The 17,698-nt window shown below is 28.9% G+C and overlaps 1 protein-coding gene across 1 annotated transcript in view; it reads right to left on the bottom strand.

Moving 5' to 3' along the window:
• LOC129913058 (serine/threonine-protein kinase Warts) overlaps nt 1–17,698 on the bottom strand; it is a 40,904-nt gene that overhangs the window by 17,161 nt on the left and 6,045 nt on the right. The window contains exon 2 of the mRNA XM_055991456.1: nt 6,764–7,359. Coding sequence (XP_055847431.1) covers nt 6,764–6,877 — 114 coding nt within the window. The 5' untranslated portion in view covers nt 6,878–7,359. The remainder of the gene's footprint in view (nt 1–6,763; nt 7,360–17,698) is intronic.

The following is a 17,698-nucleotide window of genomic DNA, read 5'->3' as shown; positions in this document are numbered from 1 at the left end:
AACTATGTATGCAAACTTATGATCAAGGTGTTCCGTTAAATGGGTTTTGCTTGCTAAAAAGCAATTTTTGTACAGGCAATTTATATCTTTTGAGGTGTGTCTTTAGAAATTGGATAGTATGCAGGAAGGATGACCTACAAAGATAAATTTCCATTTCTATTTTTTATTTGGAATGTAAATATTTAGGCTGTTTGAACCCAATAAGTTAGTTTTCTTTATTGAATCGATTACCCTTGAAAACTCATCAGAAACGGTGAGATTTTGAAACAAAATATAAAGTATGTAGTATGTACATTGTACATATTATTCAAGGTTGTATTAAAATTTTTGGTTGAAGGAATTCTAAAACGAATTATGTAAGATCCAGAGTTCTGTTAAGTGATGAGATTTTTTAGTTTAAAAATCTAATTTGCCAATAAACAAGTCCGAGAAATGTTAAAAATAGGATTAAAGAAAAATTACACTGGTCAACAAAAATGCACCTTTTTTATGTTTTATGAAGTTTCTGAACTGTTTTTTTACTAATTTGGCATTGCTGGTTTCAAATTTGCCCTCAGTTTTTTTCTGGCAGCTCTAGAATACAGGTACTTAAAATGTAGAAAAAAATCGATTATTGAGATTTTACAACGGGAATATCTCAAAAACATTTGATTTCGGATTCGAGTTCAACACACCCAAAACATTTAGAAAAGCATTGTTTTGTTCCCGAAACAAAACAACTGTAAGCTAGGAAAATGCATTTAAAAGACATAGCAAAAAATCAATTACTGAGATTTAATAACGGGAATATCTCAAAAACGCGAGCTGATTGAAAAATTCTGATTTTTCAACACACCAAAAACCTTTAGAAAAGTATTATTTTTTCCAGAAACAAAACCATTTTTAGCTTGAAAAATGCTTACAAAGTAGTAAAAAATTGATTATTGAGATTTAAAGTGGTTAAAAGTTTTTGACTTTGGATTCGAGTTCAATACCACAAAAATCTTTGGAAAAATGCATCACACTTCGTAAAACAAAACCCTTGTTGCCCAGTGTTATAATATAACCTTATACATGTTATTAGGGTGAAAAATACCTTTTTCAACCGTATACTCAGTACAATGACCTTTGAAAGCTGCAAATGAAGAAAATGTTCGGCAAACTCTTTCATTGAAATGTTGTAAAATAAAAAAAAAAAAAACATTTTTTTACGACTTTTAGCTTTAGTTTATACAAAAATGTTGGTGTTTAGTTACCACACCCCTGAATGGAAAATCTCAAATTTTCTTTTGTATGTCCCTTAAGATCTATCACTTTGCCAAATTTCAAGTTTCTATGATAACGAAAAGTTGTCCATAGTTTTTTGATGATCCCTTTATCTCAGAAACATTTAACCAGTTTGAAATTTCTTGAATCTTTGGTATAGAAGTTAAATGGGTTTCGAAAATGGCCTGAGTTATTTCCTGTGAATATTGGTGTAATGGCAAAGTTGGATCGGCACTACGTTCCAGATATCCAACTTTTGGAGTGATTTAAATCAAGAAGTTTTGGAACAGAACTGTGACGCAAATTATAGCAAATTATATCAGCAAATGATATAGTCGTTCCTATCGACTTTTTCCATAATATTCACCCTTTAGAATGTATTAGTTAAAATCTGAAAAAAAAAAAGTCCATACATTTTGAGGTTTTTCGTGCTTGGAGTTAGCACAGGTCGTTCGAAGCAGTAAACTTGGTTTATAATTGCTGGTATCTTATCTAACAACATCCCAAAAAATCAATAGGTACAGTGAAATTTTGTTTGAAACTTTTTATTTGAAAATAGCTATCATGCACAGCCATCTACTTTCTGTTTATGAAATATTGGCATAAATATTTCTGTTTTCTATTGAGTAAGTTCAAAACTTCCTTCACATTTTTATTGCGCACAAACTATCTGCATTTTTTTGTAAGTTAATAAAATTCATATTACATACCATATTACAAAACACGTATAACGTAGGCGTTTTCAGCACACTTACTGCATATATATATACAATATAACATAGGTGTCACTTTGAATTAATATTAATCATTCATTCAAAACCGCACTTCATTGCGGCGCATTGTGAAGAAGAAAAAAAGAAAAAAAAAAAAATAATATTTATGCAACTTTTTCAAAAAGCCTTCCTCTATAGATTTCTATTATATTCCTACGTATCTTCATAGAGTTATGCTTCAATGTTTTTTTTTTTACTTTGTAATTTTTGGCGCGATCGCAAGCTCAGAAGCTCCCTCTCTTAACCGGTAGTTCTTTTGTATAAATATTCGAATTAAAAATTAATAGAAATAATATTGTAATAGAGCGCATTGTAGATACAAAACGTGCATATAAATAATGTGTGGATGCGTAAGTGGGCGAAAAAAATTACAATTCAAATGAGAAATAAATTCTTTTGAACCATTCTCCCACCATACCATTAGCAGCAGCCAGCTGAGAAATGTTGCTGCTGTATATTTAATGGTTTAGTTCCTGAAATTGACACGCGTACAGTTTGTCAACCAACAACACTTAAAAGGTTACACAACTTTCGTGGGTTAAAGAAAATGAAGACCATTTGAAGGGCACATAAAAGCCAGTTCACCATCAAATATCTACGAGTATAAATAATATTGTGTTGAGTAATAACTATTTTTCAGAAACAAAACTTTATATTGATTAATTAACAATGCTAAGCATGAGGTCACTTATCCATATAAGGGATGGCTTATTTACACGGGTGCTTTATTGAGAAAAAAAAAAACGATTTTAATTACCTTCACCAATGAAAATAATGCTATACAAACCTACGCTTTGTTGTCTTTATTTGGATAAACTAGAAATGGGGAGTGTTGTAATTTTTATAACTTTAATCAAACACCTAGTCCTTATAGAACAAGCACAAACTATTCCAATATTAGACTTATTCAATAGAGCTTTTCGAGACCTATCGAACTAAATAGGTAATTCGATGATTAACAATTATTCTGAACTTCAATTTCTGTGTATGGAAAAGTTTAAGACTTTTTGATAAGATTATATCCAAAACACTCGCTAAATCATACTTCCACTCATCATAATGGCCAACAAATAGATAGAGAACAAAGGTCTGGACATTTTGTCTAGCACCTCATAATAATAAGCAGTATAAAGAAAAAAAAAAAATACCAAAACTTTTGGAATCAAAACTAAAGAGAGAGAAGGTCAATTATATTGCATTTCGCCTGGCACTTAATTAATCCAAACTTAATTGCTAAAACAATAAATTTCCACACACAAACACCGCGAAAAGCCAAAATGAAAGAAAGAATTTTCTCATTTCACAGTTTTTGCTTTTTTCTAAAAATAAAAATTCAAAAATTAAAGAAAAGCCAAAAAAAGAAATACAAAAAGGTCAAAAATAAATCGGCAAACATTTTCCCCCCAAAAAAATTCAAGAACAGAAAAAAAAAATACAAAATAAAAAAAAAATTGCTAATTTTAGAGAGGCCAGAAAGGATGATGATGCAAATTCATTAGGAGGGGTGTAAAAAAAATCTATAGGTATAATATTCTATATACATTTTTTTTTTTTAGAAAAAAAAAGAGGTCAGTAATCAAGATTTTTCGTTACCATGAAAGATTATAAAAGATTAAACGAATCATAAAAAAATATGTGTGGCTGTGTATAAGCCAGACAGACAGACAGTGCCAAGAGGAGAACACACACTTAAAAAAAAAAAGAGAGAGATGAAAGATCTATTTGCGTACATTAGATGATGATTGTTCACATTTATGTGTTGGAAACGTTTTTGAAAATAAAACGATTTGGTGGGTTGATCGGGATTCGACTTTTATACTAGTTTTGATTTTTTGTTTCCTTGAACTTAGTTAATATGTATTTAAAGAGTTAAAAAAAAGTTCCGCAAGCAACTCATTTCACCAAGGTTGAAAATTTTACTAAAAAAAACGTAAACCAAAAAAACTTAAGCATGTGCTGTTGTACAGTGATGAGCAAAATTGGTCAAATGCTTTGTCTTTTTTGAAAACTTTGCTTGTTTTTCTCCTTTAAATCACAATAAATTCTTGCTTTAAAAAAAATAGAGAGTTGAAAATTGATGGGCATGGGCAATTCTGCCCGTTATACGACTTCTTACAATGCCTCAACATTCTATCTTTAAAATTGTCATCACTAATGAATCTGTGACCAAACAATTGCTTCAAAATGTTGAACAGATTTTCAGTCAGATTGAGATCAGGGCCTTGTGCTGACCACAACATTTGAAATCAGAAATTTAAGATTTCCGAATTTTTGTGGTGGTACCTCCATCTAGTGGAATTTTGACAAAAAAAAAAAAAAACAAAAAAACTTAGTAAATAATATCGAATGGTATGAAGATAATTTCGCTTGTTGATTAGGTATTTCTTCAAAAACTAATTTAAGATCAGTAAGATCTCTCCGAGTGTTGTTTACAGAAATCAATTAAATTAGTTGGGTAGTAAATTAATCTGCCTTAATTTCTGCTCGATTTATATTTATCTATTGAAACAAATTTTTTTCTTTTCCACTGCTCTAAATTCATTTTATTGTCTTAAGTTGTCTTAAGTTTTTTCTAAAGACAAAAATGTCACGTATACACCTCAGTGATCCGCTTTTACAAGATGTAGTTATTTGTAAAATGCTTTTGATCTAATATTATGTTTAAGTAAAGCATTTTTATTATAAATTATTCATTTGGTTACGTAGAATGATGTAAATAATGCCGTAGTGTAAAAATAATTTTTTTTATTGTCTTAATTTAACTTTTGAGAAACTGAATTTAAAAAACCATACATTTTGGGATAATTTATTAAATACAGTTTAAGAAAGAAGAATGTAAAAAAAAACGCAGGCATTAGGCATTGATCTTTCATTTTTTGTGTTATTAACATCAGAAAATTACTTTGGGTTCTAATAAAACTGTGTTTAATCTGCAGGCCCTCCGAGAATATAAATTGAATTAATGATTATTTGATCGTGGGTTCTACGCACGATCTACTGCTGAGTATTTCTGGTTCCACACGGTTAAAATTTTGGAACCTTTAAATAAATTTTAAACCTTTTTCAATAAAAGAACAATTTTATTACACAGATTTTTAATACATTTTTTTATTAATTTCAAATACAAAAAATTAAAATGTAATCATGTAATAATGTATAAGTTTCAAATATAAAACATTAAAAGTTAATCAAAAATATTGAAAGATAAGAAAATTTTAATTAAAAACTAATTCCTTTGCACCAAAATTATAACTTTATCTGGGTAAGAATTGAAATTAAATACTTGTCTTCTTTTTATTAATACAAGAAAATTAAATTTTAATCAAACTGTATAAAAAAACTTAAACGAAAATACAAGCCATTTTAAAATAGAAATAAAATTTTTGTGTCTGGAATTAGGGTTATGGTTTCCTGAAAAAGTACCTACATATATAAAACTTTTTTGGTTCAGAAAAATGCATTTGGTACTTAAACTTTTTCTGTTAAAAAATAAAAAATCTGAATTTGAACTACTTTGAAGGCGCTTCGTGATTTTTCGAAGTAATTACTGACAAAATTTGATCGACAATAACATTTTACTTCACATATAGTTTGTGAAAAAAAAATAAAAGAGACAACAATATCATATCACCATTTTTATATTTATGATGAATAATCACTTTCAGATATGTTTTGTTTGATTTTAAAGAAGTATGTAAGAAAGAAAGTTCTTAAATAATAAAAAAAGAGAAAGAAACAATTTATCATTATAATAAACTGAAACTTCAAATTTAGGAAAACGTCCTTGATTTTTAATACAAAAAATTAAATTTCAATAAATTTTGTATTAGACTTAAAAATTTAATAAATTTAATTTTAAAGTATTAAATTTAAATAAATTTTTGATGTTGCCTCATAATGTAACCCAAATATCCGTAGAATCTATGTTAAAATTTTTAACAGTGCATTCAACTCAGGCTCTTTAAAAATAAGATGATGCTCACTTTAAATCCCATCTGCTTAAAACAATTAGATTTCTTATTATATTCGGTTAAATTTAAAATGAGCTCCTTTTTATTTTAATATTTTCTTTAAAAAAAAAACCGGATCAAAATGAAAAGATTTATCAGTTATATTATGTGAATACTATACAAAGATGTTCTTAAAATAAGCAAATCATTTTAAATTCATCTAAAAATCGCCTAAAAATAAGCTATGTCTGGTAGTTTCTTTTTCAGATACATAGGTAGGTACATATATTGTTTAGTTGAGTGCAAGAGTGGTGGTCAACAACGCGGAAAGTTTTTGATACTGATAGTAAGATCAGTGCACCTAAAACCTCCAAAAAATATATTCATTTTTTTTTGCAGTGCTTGTGCTTTATATTTAAAGTTTAAAGCTAGAAACAAAATCTTTCAGCAGGTAAAATAATAAAAATAAAAAAAAAAAAATTATATTTTTTACAACTTAAAAGCCATTTATTTTATAGACTTTTTAAGAGAAAACTTGAAAAAAAAAAAATTCGACCCTTAATGATCAGTTTCACTTTCATCGAAGTATCTACTATTTACTTTACTTTGGAAATCTTAAACTAAAACGATTTCCACGTAAAAGTCTCTAGGTAATTAACCCTTAACTTTTAAAAAGAGTAAGTTCTTTTTTATTAAATTTGTCTCTAAAAATATGATAATGCGAGATAAATTAATTAAATATTCTTACCTGCGATAAATATGATAATGCGAGATAAATTAATTAAATATTCTTACCTGCGCAGCATTATCCTTTTGTACTTGAAAACGAGTCAAATCCTGTTTAATACTCAACAGCGCTTCTTCTGTGTACTTTTCGGGGCGACCCGTTCTTCCGCCCGCTGGATGCATTCTTGTGACACTCCCTCCTAATCATATCACATATTCACAAAATTTGTTTATAAATTAATTTTTTTTTGTTATGTTTTTGTTTTAACTAGTAACGCGTTATTTAACCTAATTTTTTTTTCTATAAGTATTTATACGAGTATATATGTAATTAATTATTTATAATCTAAGTTTTTTTTTTGTATAATAAATATAATAAATTAGACTTTTTTTTTGTTCTTTTAAAATTTAAAATATATAAATTCCATTAATTTGCAGATATTATCACACATTTCATGATTAAAATCATTTTTTTTTTTTTTTATTTACTTCAAAGGCACTTTAATATTTTATATTGTTAGATTAATGATTGTAAAAAAAATAAATATACACGCGACCGTTTTTAATATAAAAGCAGTTGCAGTAGATAAATATATTTTATTTTTTGTATTTATTTATGCTTCCGACAGCAAACTCTCCTGATCGATGCTTGCAAATGTTTCAATCTGAAAAATAAAAGAGAGAAAAATAATTAAAAATTAAATTCAAGTTTTAATTCATTTATCAAAAAAAAAAATTAAAACAAAACAAAAAAAAAAAACAAAGCAAAACCAAAAGCGATCTGACTCACAGAGATAAAGCAAATTGTTATCCGTTGGAATGTTAATTTTATTGAGATTTTTTTTTTAATGTATGTTCAGTATTCAGTCGGAAACAAAAACAAAACCAAAAACGGACAGTCTCGTCGTCGTCTCTGATATGTGATGCGTTATTTGTTTTTTTTTTTTTGGTGCGATGTCATTGTTGTTACTGGAGCAATTTGGGTTTGGAATGTACAAGACAAATATGGGAAAGAGGAACTATTAATCTGGTGAATATAAATCAATGACAAATGTAAGTTGGGTAAATCACCATCACGCATATCATCAGAAACGGCAAATGGATTGACTGAATTATTATTTATCAATGAAATATATGACGTGACATCTAGAGCTGTTGATATTAAACGAATAGTCTAGAAGTCAAAGTTGATTTAAAGCTAAAAATAAATGTTTGAATAAACACGAACAATTAGCTGAATTTAAATCCTTGATTTAAAAGTATTGCTATTGTAACGGGTGTGACATAAAGTTTTTTTTAAATGCTTTGAACTATGTTTTTCAAACTATTTATGAATCATATTTATTAAAATCTATGATCTTTGTCACAATATCTTGAAATGCAAAGGGTGTGACTTGAAGGAATCAGATTGGTTACTTTTTTATTTTGTGATTTTGTAATGTAGCATACTACCTAGATCAGAATCATATAACAAAAAAAAAAAAAACAAGATATACCTACTCTAAAATATTTACAACAACGAACCAAAAATCATACAAAAAACTATTTTTCTGAAGCTCTGAAATTTATTATATAATCCTTTTTGTTCTTCTTGGGTTTCTGTTTAAATAACTATTTGTAGTTCAATTATAGAATAAAAAAAAAAAAAAATGAATATTTGACAACCCTACCTCACAGACTCCAGTGAGAAATAATAATTGTGACATCTTAAATTATAGACACGTTTTGTGTGATTGATACAACATGTTATTATTCCGTGATCGGAAGTGTATTGTTCTATTTTCATTTCCGAAAGTCAATGTAATGCATTAATTTTACAATACGTCGCTAAAATCCTATAGAAGTGCTAGCAAACTGAGGAGTTTGTTTTTCAAAAAAAACGCCCTTTATACTTTGCTTTAAACTTGTAATAGGGGCAATTTTTTGCTTAGAGAAAAAAGAGTAATAAATGGGATCTATTGCAATGCAAAACATTTTTTGAGGCAAGTAACTATTCGTCAAGACTTAATAAGTGTTTGCGAAATTAACTCCCAAATTGATACTCAGCCACACAAATTTTCATCAAGATTTACCTAAAAATAACGTTACGATGAAAAGCCCATATAAATATTAGAAGATAATTCAATTTTAAAGTTCACTGCGGTGTATACGCAACAATTTTTTTTTTGATAAAAAATTATACATACATATATGCTGAATTTTGTTAAAAAAGAAAAGTACCTAATTGCCTTGCTTGACCATTCACATAACGTAGTAATCATTTGAAAAAGTCGCTAGTAAAGATTTTGCTTTTAAGTTTTGTCAACACATTAGGTATGTGCAGGTATATAAGAATACGCTTAGTATTCCTCCTACATTATCTCAATTCCTTATAAATTGCTCTACAGGTTGGTGTAGTATCAAAAAAATCAAGGTTTTAATCAAAATCATGAAGCCGGTCTGTGTTTCAATCTGGGTAGGGACTAAACGAACAAATGGATTCGATTGAAACTTGGTACCAATGATTTTTGTGTGTTTTTCAAAACCCGCTAATTTATTTTTAATATCTCTTTTCTTACGGATATCTCCCATACAGCGTTTTTGAGGTATTGCAATTTCCTCGAAAACGACTCGAAAGATTTCGATTAGGTTGTTTTTGTGGTTTTTATAAAACTGCTTTTTGAGTTTTTTTCTCAAAAAATCGGATAAAGGAAATATCGAGCCGGCGTTTTTTTGCGAGAGTTGACATATTTTTTTTTTTTTAATAATCTCGTACCTATATTTCGTGATATTTCGAATGTGTGAAACATTTTATTCAGAGAAGAATTTCTTATCATTTTTAAGGATAAAATGTACCTATACAAATTAAAAAAAAAAAGTTTTTGAAAAAATAAAAACAAAACTCGGATTTATTTAATCTCTGAAACTTCTTAAAAACGTTTCAAATATTGAATTCAACATTAAAACAAATATAAAAAATTATTTTGTGAGGGCTTATAACTGTTGTTGACCAAGCCAAATCAGTGCCAAACTCTGCGCAAGGCTTAACTTTATTAGGTTCTGCAAAAAGATGCACAATGCTAACATTTCTAAGGAAAATATATTCACACATTTTTTGATGAACTTATTTCTAACGTTGTGTGGGAAATAACTATGTTCATACGTCAGGAAAAAGTGAAATTAATTCGCATGTGAAGGTTGTTCCCTTGAAGTTAGTTCCCTGCACCCTAAGTAAAAATTTTCAAACCAAACTCAACAAGTTCATACCAAACATTTATCGAAATGTTAACAACGTTTGTATTGTTTATGTAAAGCGAGAAATACGAAGACCAGATTACGTTTAGGTCAGGAGTTTTATTAATCACATCGCACATTTTGAATAAACACAAAATGGTCTTTTGTCATCTGATTGGTTAATTTTTAGTTCCGGCAAAAAGACCATAAGTTATCTATGTCTCTCAAGTTAGCAGAGCAAGGTCAGCAGATCATATGTTTTGTTATTGGATCTTTTAGTGCTTATTAAGTGCTAATTAAGTGCCCCAAAATTAAATTAAGTGCTCCACTACTTTTGGAGAAAATTAATGTTCTGCTAACTTGATTTAAAGTTAGCAGAGCAATTACCCGAAAATGCCCTAAACTGCTCGTAGAAAAATCGGGTTTGGTATAATATTTAGGTGCTAATTAAGTGCTCTACGAATCCCAAAAAAAATTTCCAAAAAAAATTTTTTTTCCAAAAATAATTTTTTTTCTGTTATTTTCGAAAAAAATTTTTTTTTTTTTCAAACTCTCTCAAATAATTAAGTGCTTAAGGGGGGAAATCCCTCTGGACGACAGCTTTTTCAATAATTTTTTTTTGGAAAACTGAAAGCATTTATTGAATTTTGGGAAAGTATGTGATATTATTGACATTATAAAGTATTGATACAATTTTTTTGAAGTACAAAAAAAAAACAAAATGGCGGCTCTACAGCTCTTTAAAGTTGACGCCTCGAATTTGCGCCGTGCAATGTCCAGGTCAAGAAAATTATTTATAATCAAAAAAGAATTTTTTTTCCAATAAAATATATTTATACGCATTGCATGAACCTAAATTTAGTAAAATAAAGTGTAAAATAAAAATTAGAGACCAAAAAAACGAAAAACCACAATGTTTTTTATAAACAAATTGTTAAAAAAAAATATTTATTGTAAAAATTTTGTTGAACTTTTAGGTTCATGCAATGGCCAATAAATTAAAGAGTAATTTGCAATTTATTTCTAGTCGATAGCTTCATTAATTTTCGAGTTACGTTGCACGGCGCGGAAATAAGCGCGTTTTGAGGAAAAAGCGTTTAAAGTTTTCGTTTTCGTAGGTACTGAGGTAGGTTCAATGGGCGTAGGTTTCGGGACTATCTTGGAGCATTTGAGGCTTCATTTAAGGCTTAGGCCTCTGAAAATAGTTTCTTCGGTTGATAAATGAATTTATAAGGCAAAAAAAAATTAATGCAAAAATAAAAATTTCCAGAGGGATTTCCCCCCTTAACTAATATAAGTTAAGTACCCCATTTTTAGAAGAATTTTCCGAGATTTTTCATTAAAAAAAATATTTTAATTTTTCATACAAATTCGTGTTCTGCTAACTTGAATTTTGATTTTCTCAAAAAATAAATTTTTTTTTGACAAAATTCAAATGGAGTAATTAAGTGCTCGACTAATTTGAATTAAGTACCCCATTTTCCGAAGAATTTTCCGAGATTTTCCATTAAAAAAAAAATATTTTCATTTTCCATACAAATTCATGTTCTGCTAACTTGAATTTTGATTTTTTCAAAAAATTCCACTTTTTTCGACAAAATTCGAATTGAATAATTAAGTGCTCGACTAATTTGAATTAAGTGCTCCATTTTCCGAAGAATTTTCCGAGATTTTTCATTAAAAAAAAATATTTTAATTTTTCATACAAATTCGTGTTCTGCTAACTTGAATTTTGATTTTCTCAAAAAATAAATTTTTTTTGACAAAATTCAAATGGAGTAATTAAGTGCTCGACTAATTTGAATTAAGTACCCCATTTTCGGAAGAATTTTCCGAGATTTTTCATTAAAAAAAAATATTTGCATTTTCCATACAAATTCGTGTTCTGCTAACTTGAATTTTGATTTTCTCAAAAAATAATTTTTTTTTTGACAAAATTCAAATGGAGTAATTAAGTGCTCGACTAATTTGAATTAAGTACCCCATTTTCGGAAGAATTTTCCGAGATTTTTCATTAAAAAAAAAAATTGTCATTTTCCATACAAATTCGTGTTCTGCTAACTTAAATTTTGATTTTCTCAAAAAATAAATTTTTTTTGACAAAATTCAAATGGAGTAATTAAGTGCTCGACTAATTTGAATTAAGTAAGATTTTTCATTAAAAAAAAATATTTTCATTTTCCATACAAATTCATGTTCTGCTAACTTGAATTTTGATTTTTTTAAAAAATAAATTTTTTTTTTTGAGAAAATCAAAATTCAAGTTAGCAGAACACGAATTTGTATGAAAAATGCAAATATTTTTTTTTAATGAAAAATCTCGGAAAATTCTTCGGAAAATGGGGTACTTAATTCAAATTAGTCGAGCACTTAATTACTCCATTTGAATTTTGTCAAAAAAAAATTTATTTTTTGAGAAAATCAAAATTTAAGTTAGCAGAACACGAATTTGTATGGAAAATGACAATTTTTTTTTTTTTTTAATCTCGGAAAATTCTTCGGAAAATGGAGCACTTAATTCAAATTAGTGGAGCACTTAATTATTCAATTCGAATTTTGTCGAAAAAAGTGGAATTTTTTGAAAAAATCAAAATTCAAGTTAGCAGAACATGAATTTGTATGGAAAATTAAAATATTTTTTTTTTAATGGAAAATCTCGGAAAATTCTTCGGAAAATGGGGTACTTAATTCAAATTAGTCGAGCACTTAATTACTCCATTTGAATTTTGTCAAAAAAAATTTATTTTTTGAGAAAATCAAAATTTAAGTTAGCAGAACACGAATTTGTATGGAAAAATGACAATTTTTTTTTTTTTAATCTCGGAAAATTCTTCGGAAAATGGAGCACTTAATTCAAATTAGTCGAGCACTTAATTATTCAATTCGAATTTTGTCGAAAAAAGTGGAATTTTTTGAAAAAATCAAAATTCAAGTTAGCAGAACATGAATTTGTATGGAAAATGAAAATATTTTTTTTTAATGGAAAATCTCGGAAAATTCTTCGGAAAATGGGGTACTTAACTTATATTAGTTAAGCACTTAATTATTTAAGAGAGTTTGAAAAAAAAAAAAAAAATTTTTTTTCGAAAATCACAGAAAAAAAATTATTTTTGGAAAAAAAATTTTTTTTTGAAATTTTTTTTGGGATTCGTAGAGCACTTAATTAGCACCTAAATATTATACCAAACCCGATTTTTCTACGAGCAGTTTAGGGCATTTTCTGGTAATTGCTCTGCTAACTTTAAATCAAGTTAGCAGAACATTAATTTTATCCAAAAGTAGTGGAGCACTTAATTTAATTTTGGGGCACTTAATTAGCACTTAATAAGCACTAAAAGATCCAATACCAAAACATATGTTCTGCTGACCTTGCTCTGCTAACTTGAGAGACATAAGTTATCTTGCCTAAATTCTTCAGGATGATATAATCATAGAACGTAAGGATTTCTGCAATCTGTTAGAATTTCTAGCAAAACAGATATTTGGGAACGGATTCTGCAGAGGATTGATTTGTTGAATTGCTCAAATTTCTGAGATCATAAAACTTGGTTAAAATTTGTTAAATGCCATTCACAAAAACAAAATGTTTTGCTGAAGTCAGCAAAGTTATGACCCACTGAAGTTCAGAATTTATTGTTCACACAAATTCCAAATCAATCGAAAGTTGATTAAAGTAAAGTCAAACAACCCCCTGCTTCCATAAATTTTGCAAACTTTTTAATCAGTTTTCTCCAATAAATCGGCCAAAGAATTCCCACACACCTCCAGCTTAGAGGTGTTGCCTTTGTTAATTTCTCATTTTCATACATTTCGCTTCGTCGCACACATTTTCATATCTCTTCAATTCAGATTTTTAGATACAAAAATAGTTTTAGTTACTTGATTTTCTCATGTAAATATGCATTGCATATCTCTTCTTTGGTACCCTCGCTCGCCTTTGCCGAACATACACTCACTTTTTGAATAATCGCATAATTTTGCGCTGCTGCTTTTTAGTGCCGCATTATTATCATCGTCGTTGTAGTCTCGTATTCGTTTTAGTATTCATCGTCGTCGTTTTGGTTTTGGTTTCCTTCTTCATTGCTCTCTTGTGTTTTTTTTTTTTTTATTTCTATCAGTCAGTTGTTGTACTCTTTCTGACTTTTGTTGGCTCATGGCATGGCACTGTAGCACTCTATACTCAGAGTAGAAGTGTGTGGTGTGGATGTTTGCACTCTCTAGCCAAAAGGCAAACGCCAAACGACTGCGCTGCGCAAACAACAAAAACAACAACAACTTTGGAATGCAAATGGAATTTGAAAAATTCCTCCGACTCGTTTGGTTGGTGTTATGTGTATGCACGCGATCTTAGTATAAGTTTTTATTATGTTGATGCACATACACACAAGAGTAATGTGTAGCTAAAGATTATAAGAAATAAAATTTATAATAATTATGTGATCGCAATTGACTTTGTTTTTAGCGGAATTTAGTCTACGAATAAATAAATTAAAATGATAACCGAAGAATGCCAGTTTACCCAAGAATATTTATATTTTTGGTTTTAAAAAGTCTTCAAATAAAATTTAATACTTTTTTGTGCTGCTCACGTGTGTTGTTAGATAAAACAGCTGCGCATTTTGACCTTATTGACTTTAGAATGTTTATAAGGAGGAAGTATTGGTTTAGGTAAAAATATTTTAAGAATTCGTAAACTCTGTGATGCAAATTAACATTGCAAAAAATATGTACATTATGGCAATCCTGACTTTTTATTCGAATGAAGAAGAGCTTTCTAAGTGTCAAAGTTTCTATGATCAACAACTAATCTACTTGTCATCGAATTAGAAGGCGGAATATCCGAGGTAGACTACACATTCAAAATGCCATCTCTAAAAAAGTAGCTCAGTTGGTATTGCCAAGTTCAATGGACAGACCCAGAGAACCGCGTCACAAAGGCAATGTCATACTACGTTCTGATTCGACCACTAAGTAAGAAGATAAAACAGGGCCTAAAACTCCGGGTAAAAGTAAGTGCAAAAACAATAGCATTAGTTGTAACCTTAGAGGATATAATATATGGAGTGCTTGTTCCTATACCTAATACATTGTAACGCCATATGCATGGATAGGGGTCGCTGCCTTCGTTTTTCAGTGCGAGTCCGGTTCCGCAGCTGTAAATAAACACGCTTGTTGATGACAGCCATCAAATGAAAATAAAATGGAGGCATGCACTCATCGAAAAACTGAAAGAAACTAGAGCCCTCTATAAAAGCTTCACGGAACTAACAGCACAAGCACTCCATATATTATATCCTCTAAGGTTCTAAAAAGTACAAAAAATTAATACAAAAAAATTGTTACTCTCAAAATATGGCAAAAAGTTTACTTTTGCAATAGGAATAAAGGATCGAAAGAGTCTTTAAAAATGTTTTAGGTGCATTTTTCCTGAAAAGTGGGAGGGGGTAATGGTCAAAAAACAGCGACAATCTTTTTTGTGGAATATAAGTAACACATGCTTTTTAAATTATTTTTGATGCTGAATCTAGTGACATCAACATCAGGTCAGTACAATTAGGGTGCTTTCATAAATGCATGGTAAATGCACGGCAGTCTGAACAATGCAAAGCTTTCATTAATGCAAATGACAAATGTTAGGTGTTCATAAATGTAAAACGCAAATATTTGCAGCGCAAATCTGAGATAATTTGGAAACAAGGTCAATATGTCTTCGCCGTTACTTTGAAATGGCCGAACAATAAAATTGCACATGCATTCTTAATTTATACTTAAAAAAGAGACAAATATGTATATACAAATATAAAAATATTTTAGATGAGTGTTTTTTTGGGAAACAAGGAAAATCCACGATAAGTTCCAAGAAATCAATGGTTAAATGGTAGCCTTACGAATTCTGTCTTTGTCATGGGAACTATGAAGAATATATAAGTCTATATTTATATTATATATTATATATATTATATTATATTATATTATATATTATATTTTTTAACTAAGTTATAATAATGGTGTCGTATTGAAATTCAACAATAATGTTACTTTTGAAATTGGAAGCAAGAATCTTAAGTGTCTTTAAAACATTATCGTTATAAGGCTGTTTTATTGATCGCAAAAAATTTATGAAACTTTAATAAAACTTGGTAACACAGTTGCATTTTGGATAGAAAGCATGAATAAAGGAAGTTCAAAAAATAATTTTGGGTGAAAGGATGATTTTTTCGAGGAGTTATTAAGTTCTGTAATAAGTCCCTGTACCTGTACTATTCCCCTCAGAACTAATAAAAAGTCTTAAAATTTAGCGATTTTAATGACTGCATTTGAGCACGCAAAAGAAACATATAAAATAATTAAATTTGTGGCACGAAACTTCATGAAGGACGCCTAGTGACTAACAGCTCTCAATCAGTCTTGTTATCGTGTTTGCAAAAATGGAAAGCCCCTACAATTTATCGCCGAAATCGTGTTGGTTTTTATCGGTCGAACGTGCAAACAAATCGATCATGTCGCAATTGACGGAAGACATTAAATTCCAATAACATACTAAGTACTAGGTCAGCAGACATCCGGGCGTATCGTGAGAACAAATTTCCCGGGAATGTTTCCCTTGTTTCAAATGCAATAGATTCTGAAAAGTAATTTATTCATATTGGCAGTAAATTTTTCAGGAGAATTTAGGTTTTTTGTTTCCTCACAATAAACTCTCGGGGAGATTCACAATACTTTTCGGAGGAAAACAAAAATATTTTCAGGGAAAGAAAATTCACTTGAAAATGTACGATACAGTCTATAGACACAGGCCATCTGAATAAGTTGTAACGTTCGTTCATAACTTTTAGTACCATCATTCATGTTGTTCTATAAAGTATAGACTATTTTAAAGGTGTATTTAAATTCTCAGAAATATTTCTACGTTTAAAGTTGAGATTCTTAAAATTGCGCCACGTATATTCTGAGAAATATTTCTGCACCACGTACATATATACCAATCCTTAGTTAGCAAGTTAACTCAATTAACTTAATTCAATTTTAATATTAATGTAATAGTTCATTACCATTAGTCTAAGGCGCCTCGTCCGTCGGGATTTTGACAGTTGAGCTGACAGCGATGTATAATAATAATAATGTATTGAGAGTGAGGGCGGAATTCAGAAATAAAATAACACAACAATAAATGTGAAAATTGCACAAAGTGCATGTCGTTTGTCATTTAAATATAATTAAAATGGAAATTACACAATTAGTTAGAGATCACGAGGGATGTGTGGAGTTTTTTTTTTTTTTTCATTCTTCTAATAAAAGTAGATATTGTTTGTGTGTTTTTATATTTACACGTATCATTCATCTACACATAGTTTTAATTTTATTTTCAATGTCAATGAAGAGGTTTTTTTTTTTGCATGTTATTGTGTTTTGTTGGATTTTTAAAGCGATTTTAATTGATAGTTAGGTACAGGAATTTGTATTAATACATATTTTGATTGTTAATTTTTTTCCAGAACAATTATAGCAACTTTTAGTTAAAAAAAAAAAGAAAAATTTATGAAAATGTCAGATTCTCTTACTTAATAAGATTAAGGTAATCGTATTTGTTTTTACCGACCGAGAAGGTCGGAAAACTAAATTCACGATTACTTTTTTTTTCAAAAATACCAATATTTTTCTATACCTAAAAAAACACCCTTTCACATGAAAAAAATATATAAACTAGTTTTATTTGTAATTCCCATGAGAAAGACAACATATTTAATAAATATCGTAAGGGAACCTCTTATACCGTTGATTTTATCAGAC

The sequence above is a fragment of the Episyrphus balteatus genome, chromosome 3, assembly GCF_945859705.1.
Source record: "Episyrphus balteatus chromosome 3, idEpiBalt1.1, whole genome shotgun sequence".
In the NCBI taxonomy this organism is placed as follows: Eukaryota; Metazoa; Arthropoda; class Insecta; order Diptera; family Syrphidae; genus Episyrphus; species Episyrphus balteatus.
The sequence above is the reverse complement of the archived record's forward strand: the minus strand, read 5'-3'. Positions and strand labels throughout refer to the sequence as shown.